We start from the raw sequence: 7652 nt of genomic DNA on the forward strand, positions 1-7652 counted from the left end.
GACCTCCCGCTCCGTAGGCGGACGCTTTACCACACTAGGCCACGGAGACGGTTTTTATTGTATGTTATGCTCTTCAGAAATGGAGGAATAAAAGATATATATTTGACATGAATAACAAAGATACATAACATAATAAAATTTAAAACGTGTTTATTTAACAACTACGTGTTGACTCTACTCCTAGTTGTGAAGGACGTCGTTACTGGGAGAAGGGGAGTAACCGCTGCGTGGCGTTTGGACGCGAGACTGACAACGCCCAAAATATTCGGTAATGATTTCATTTCAACCAATCAATTGTCGTATATGCATATCGTATTTCAACCAATCAAAACCTTGCTCTCGAGCTCGATTGAAAAGTAGCCAAACAAAAAATATTCTCTGAAAAGTCTTATGATTTTTGATAAACAACGCCATGTCAGCCAAAAATATTTATTATTCAGACAAATACACAGACGATGAATACGAATACAGGTAAAACAAACGTTTATAATGTGTTGTCAATAATTTAAATTCCAGTGGTCAACAAGGACAATCTCCCCGATTTCCACGACAATTGCATTTAATAAAGATCAAACACCGTTACTGAGTATATTTTTATCACAAGAAGTTAATTCGCTTTCACTATTATTGCAAAAGAAGAGATATTAACCAAGTATTTGATTGTATAGTTAAATGATTATTATTGATTTTGGTCGCGAAAATGTGTGACTTTTTCATGTTAGATCTGTTTCTGTGTAAAATAGATACTTGATCTTGCTAAAGCAATCAAAGCATAAAATTTGGAAATCAATTTTCTCATTTGGTAAAAGTGTCAGTGTAAGCATCGGGAAACATTAATTTAGGAAAAATATGTGCCATCTGATCAGGATATTTTCACCAAATTTAAACATTTGTAACGTGCGGCGGTAAACAAACAAACACCAGATAGCCGAGCTTTCTGGTGTAATGAAACACCAGCAGATCCCTTCAGGGAAAAGCATGCTCAACCCAGAAGGGGTCCACTGGTCTTTATATACACGAACTTCTCTATTCTCACATAGCTTTGTTAATTTGCATATTACCAACCAAGTTTACATCCGGTATGAACGTACTTCCGTTTTTATACAGAATATTATTATGAACACACCTTCTGCCGCTTACAGCGGACCGTTACAAAGCTGAGCTTTTCGGTAAATATAGTTAATATTTTAGATAAGCAACTACAAAGTTCAAGTTGATTAATAGCAATTATTTCTATGATGTAAGCTGGCAGTTGTCTATCCCACCGCTGCCACCATTTGTAACATGCGGCGGTAAACAAACACCAGATAGGCGAGCTTTCTGGCGTAATGAAACAAATACCAGCAGATCCCTTCAGGGAAAAGCATGCTCGACCCTGAAGGGGTCCACTGGTCTTTATATACACTTCTCTATTCTCACATAGCCCGGGCTTTGCTAATTTGCATATTACCAACCAAGTTTACATCCGGTATGAACGTACTTCCGTTTTTATACGAAATATTATTATGAACGCACCTTCGGCCGCTTACAGCAGACCGTTACACATTTAAAAAATAATACCAATGTTCATTTTTTAAGAGTCACTTTCTTCCACACAAAAAAGAACAGTTTGGAAAAGTATGTTTAGTCTAAATCCAAAATCATCTTGCATATAGAATGAAATCACAGTGTAGTGTGTGTGGGCTGGAAACAGATGCTCGGTTACCTCAGTTGGTTAGAGCTCCCTGCTAGTGTTCCGGCGGTCTTGGGTGCAAGCATAACACCAGGCACACTTTTCTCCAAGGTTTACTTTACTGGTGTCAGTGGTAAACAGCAGAAGTGCCTCCTGCAGCCTAAAAAGGTTTATTGAAAGAGGAGTGTAGTGTATGTAGGTTAGAACCAGCCGCCTTGTTAGCTCAGTTGGTTAGAGCTCTGTGCTAGTGTTCTGGCGGTCTTGGGTTCGAGCCCCACACCGGCCGCACTTTTCCTCCAAAGGTTTATTCAGTATTGACAAAAAATGCTTCTTTATGGTGTAAATGGCCTTGCTTGACAGAACATTAAAAAGGAATTGTTGGCCATTTTATAGTCCATAATGTACATTTTTTACTTTTTTTGATATGGCAAAAACTTCATATACAGCAGAATCGCGTAATAAATGTCTATTATTATAGAAAAGTCATGATACCCAAAATTACGCATACATTTTTCACCTGGTATGAGATTGCGTGCGTCCGAAAATCATAGGGGCGAATGTTAATTTCATTGGAACCCCACACCACATTCTAAAATAAGACATGACAAATACTATCTAGTCCCATCGATTGACTAAACCGCAGATTCTGCTTAGTGACATCATTAAAATGTGGACGGGCTATAACTTTTTACACCTGGCGAAATGAATGATAAGCAGAGAAACATTGTTACCAATCTACTCACAGGAATTCCATCTGCATCCAAAATGTCAGCATTTGGTTTAAGAGAAAACAAATCTAAATCATCAAGTAATCTGAACAATGAACCTGTCAGGCGATGAAACAACGAGTGCAAAGATTAAGAAAAAGTATCCAAAAAGACTTCAGAATAAGCGGTTTGCTGAATTTGCGTGGCTCAAATTTGACTCAGAAAAAAGTCTAATGCATTGTTTGACATGCTTTATTAAAACAGAATACAAAAAGTACAGCAAATGTTTTTATAATATATTTGTTTATTTCATACCCCCAAAACTGCCTTTTACCCCCAACTTTTTTACCAAGGGGTTAGTTTACCCTTGAAAAAGATAGTGGGAACTCTGATGAAATGGGAAGTGTATTGACAGTAACACTATGTGTGTAGGTAAGAACTAGCTGCTAAGTGAGCTAATTTTCTAGTGTACCTGTTATTGTGGTTTCAAGCCCTGTATATGCACTAATCTCCCAATTTTACTTCATTAAGACAATGTTATTTCCTTTGTTACAGGCATGTGATGTTACCAAAGGAGATAGCAAAGTTAGTGCCGACTACACATCTTATGTCTGAAGCAGAATGGCGGAGCATTGGAGTTCAGCAAAGCCCTGGCTGGATCCACTACATGATGCATAAACCAGGTAATGCGACATAATCAGTATTTATCAGCGACTCTCATTTCAAGAAAGTTAAAAATGCACACTAACAGATTGACTGATTTGACAACTTATTACTTTTTTGGTTTGAATGAGCCCAATTTTGGGTAAAAGTCTGAACACTGGTGATATATGTAAGACTGCGCTGAGAAGATCAGATTACAGTATTTGATATATTTACACTCGAAAATTGATCTTTTATGGCTAAAAGTATTTAAAGGAAAATGACTACTTCAGCAGTTTTCCAAATAATTGAGATCTGTTCTATTGTGTGTTATCCCATATGTGACTGATCTAAAAACACTGGACACATAAATCAGTTGATTTTGAGATAAAAAGAAATGAAAAAGTTGTCAAATTGGTCATTCTATGAGAGTGCAGCTTTAACATTCCCTGATCGATTATTTTACGCATTTGTAAAATCAGTTATAACAACTTTATATTGATTGTTGGCACGTTATGCGAGACTGTTGTTTAATATTGTTCGGTGACAGGAAAACTTGGAGGAAACCCATTTATCCGGCATCGTGCCAACAAACCAAACTCGCATTCACCCACGCTGGAAATCGAACCCGGGTTGTCTGGGAGAGTAGCAAGTGGGCTTACAGGACAACCTACCCTGATAGCCTTGTGGTAGAGCTTTTACTCTGTTGAACGAGGTTATGGGTTCAGTTCCACACGATATTACAAATGATGATAAAAATAATAACAGTCGCTCCCTTGCCTTGCACTTGGCATTGAAAAGGTAGGACAGCAAAAATATGTTATCACAATCAATCGATCATACAAGTTGCCACACAAAGTACATGTACTTGTAGCTGAACAATTAAGCTTATGATGTCTAAAAAGAGTTTAAAATCAAAAAAGTTGAATAAGGCTACTTTTAATTGCTTGTTCTTCAGTCCTTACACTTTTTTTTCAGCTAGTTCACAATATTTAATCATTTTAGTGTGATAACTATATGATGCACTTGTTTTTTCTTTCCAGAACCACACATTATGCTATTCCGTCGCCCCATTCCAAAGAGCTAACATGGGAGGAAAGTGGTTCCGATAAGTTTTACATGTGATAGACCAGTAATCCATTAAGACCCTGCTGAACAACACCATCTTTTCTGTCTTGGACGTCAGTGTCTTGACTCTTCATTGATTTTTATAAAGTTATGAGTAGTACGATGAACTAAGCATTGCCAGCATGTGGAACATCACATTTGTAATGAGGCCATTTTTGAATGAGATTGTGTTTGATGTTACTACCACGAAGCATTCAAGCACAAGTTAGTTCTTACAAACCTCAAGTTTTGATTTATATTGGAGTTCAGGATCTGGTGTGTTTTTTTCAATTCCTAGAAAAATGAAGTTGACAACAATTGAATTGTTTATTACAATTTCTTCAGTAAAATCCATCACATGTTTCAACATTGAACCAGTCATCGAAATTAGACTTTGGATGTACAAGCCCAAATTCTTAAACTTTTGCTTGGCATCAAATTTTTTAACAAGCCCTGCTATATAAAATTCAGAATTTGAGCAAGCCTGGAAGGCATTTTACCAGTGCAGGGCTTGTGGGCTCGTGCTAATTTCAACCACTGTTGACCACCAAAAAAATCATGGATATTTTGAAAATGTGCAGTCAAGTTATAGGCTGATACTAACAAATTACTATTTAAAAGCCACTGAATGCTCTTAAGACAGTATTGTACATTGGTAATGGAATGTAATTTTTTTTGCATAGTGTTGGGTCAATTAGGTCAGCAGAATGGACACTTTCAGTCTTACTCATAATTTTGTTTGTGATTACTATGTTTTGTTTGGTATCATTTTATTCATAATTCACACATTGAAGTTGTTTCCACACATTATAAATATATTGTACATATGATCTGTTTGGTTATGAATGAAAATGGCAGCAGGTTGGTTTCTCTTTTAGTATTACCAGATCATTGACTGATTCATATTTAAGTTGATACATTTTTCAAATAGATCTGTATCAAATCCTATTACTTTTAATCCAGGCAGGCCATACCATCATTATCAATCATCCAAATTAGTGTATTGGATATAAAAGCCATAATTCTTACACTAGTGCTTGGCATAAAAAATCAACTAGCTCTGTCATATAATAACTAGAATATCAGCCCTCCTTGTTAGGCAGGTTAGCATTATTCTAGTGCAGGGCTTCTGCTCATTTCAACCACTGCATTGATATGCATAATCTATATTATTTTGTATCTAGGTATTATCCCTTGTTTACCTACTTTGTATCGCCATTGACAAACTTCAGGACTTTGCTCTAGTGTTTGTAATATTCCTAAGTGATCTCAGACTGAACAAATGGAGTACTCACTTCTGCTCTCTTATTCCTGCATAGGGAAATTGATATACAAGTTACAAACTCATTTTAACACACATGTATAGTAATATACCATTGCCAACCTGTACATGTGTATCTCTTGAAGCATTTATTAATTACATCATTGGCATAGCCATTTTAAATGTCAGTCTGAAATATATGAGAAGAAATCTAACATTGCACCATTTCTCCAGGAATGTGTGAGTCTGTGGAAGCTGGATTTCATAAATGTTTTAATCAGGCATGGCTTTATGGGCCACCAGTCATGGAATTCAGTATTAACTAAATTTGTCCAGTCTTAATATCAGTGTGTATACCACATGATAAATTGCGTCATAAATGTTTTGTTGGAAGGCAATATTATACATGTACTATGAATGACGACTTAAAACAAAGGTTACTTCACCATTTTAAATGAAACACAAGGCAGTATACTCTGCTTACAGAGCTTCCTTTGGCCTTTTACCAGAGTTTGGTTGATGGTTTAGTGTCTTAAAGCACTTTGACAAATCTAGAGCACCGTTAAAACATTACATTATTTTGAAAACCGGTTTGGCAAAGTGTTAAAAGAAACTAATCACTTAATCAAACTCTGGTAATGAAAGAGGCCGGAATCTTTAAGTGGCATGGCACCCTCTGATCTCGAAGCAGAATGCAGCATTCAGATGTAGCATTTATGATGTAATTTATGTGTCGTATACCCACACTTAAAGATTTTGTTACATTCCCTTAGTATGCATTCTGTCTGTACATAAGTATCACTGATCAAGTGTAGACATGGCAAAACTGGAAATATGTTAAGTGTCATTTTCTGTGTAATTGGAGAAACATACTGTTCTTTTTTGTACTCTTAAATTTCATTGAATTAAACAGTTCTTGTGTACTGACTTTGTTTACTCCCAACTATATTATACTCTCCATACTACTTTTGCTTTAGTAAGTTATCTAAATCTGGACTGTATGCAAAGTGCTTTCTTCTATCATTTGTTTATTTTTTTTATGACTAATAAATTTTCATATGATGATTTTGTTGATTTGTTAACATGCCTGTTTTAAATAAACATTTGCGAGTTACATATAAATGTATCCATATAAATTTTGTTTTGAGTTACAGAACAGACCAGTCTGTGATCATTGCACTAGACCGACATGTTGGTTTCAGCTTTTTGTTATCCCCTGCCTAAAGGCGAAGGGGATATAGTAAATTTAGGCATGTGTGTGTGCATCCAGGCAATCTTGTCTGGAGCATTGCTCAGAAGTCTTCGAGGTTTTGACTTCAAACTTTTACATACAGATAGATCTCATTCAGGAAATGTGCAGTGCACAGGAATCATAACTCTGGGTGTGTTTCTATAGTTATTTCACTTTGTTAATTTCCTCAAATTTAAGGGGTCAAAGGTCAAGGTCACAGTGACCTTAAATGATAAATGGTTGTCTGAGTGTTAACTCGACAATGACTGCACCCATGGCCCTCAAATTTGACTTGGAGGCTGGGCCTGACAAGTAGATGGCCCCTATTGATTTAAGTGGCCATTGGGTAAAATTTCATGGTCACGGTGACCCTGAGCACAAACTCGACAATTCCTTGACCTATGGCCATCAAACTTGATATAAAGATTGGGCCCGACCGGTAGATGACCCCTATTGATTTTAGGGGTCATCGGGCCAAAGGTCAAGGTCACAGTGACCTTTAACCAAAAGGGTTAACAAAGCTTCTCCAGGTGATATCTCCACAATGCCACGACCTATGGTCAACAAATTTGACATGGAGGCTTTGCGTGACGTATAGATGACCCTTTATGATTTTAGGATTCATCGGGTCATAGGTCAAGTTCAGTGTGACTTGGAACGCGAAAAGGTTGCCCGAGTGTTAACTCGACAATGCCTGCACCCATGACCCTCAACTATGACTTGGGTGCCTGGGACTGACCAGTAGATGACCCCTTTTGATTTAAGGGGTCGTCGGGTCAAGGTCACAGTGACCATGAACGAAAAAAGCTTGTCTTGGCTATGGTAGATGCTTTTTCTTCCACCTCAGTTAACAGGGATGTGATTTGTCCGCGGATTCGCGGAATTCCGCGGATCTAATGCCCCCCCCCCCCCCCCCCCCCCCAATAAAAAAATAAATAATTTTTTTTTTAGCTGATCAAAAAGATACTAGTGCACTTTTGGTTGTTAGTGTTGATATCCCAGTTTGCTTCAAATTTAAAGTCAGAAGAACCC

At 37.2% G+C, this 7652-nt stretch overlaps 1 protein-coding gene across 1 annotated transcript; it reads left to right on the forward strand.

Annotated features, from left to right (window-relative positions):
• The first annotated feature begins 327 nt into the window (after nt 1-327).
• Nucleotides 328-6451, forward strand: LOC128229057 (cyclin-dependent kinases regulatory subunit 1-like). Its single transcript, XM_052940704.1, has 3 exons — nt 328-471; nt 2935-3062; nt 4065-6451. Exons 1-3 carry the CDS (start codon nt 413-415, stop codon nt 4106-4108), a joined length of 231 nt encoding a protein of 76 aa, XP_052796664.1. The 5' UTR covers nt 328-412; the 3' UTR covers nt 4109-6451.
• The last annotated feature ends 1201 nt before the right edge of the window (nt 6452-7652 follow it).

Source organism: Mya arenaria, chromosome 3 (genome assembly GCF_026914265.1).
Source record: "Mya arenaria isolate MELC-2E11 chromosome 3, ASM2691426v1".
In the NCBI taxonomy this organism is placed as follows: domain Eukaryota; kingdom Metazoa; phylum Mollusca; class Bivalvia; order Myida; family Myidae; genus Mya; species Mya arenaria.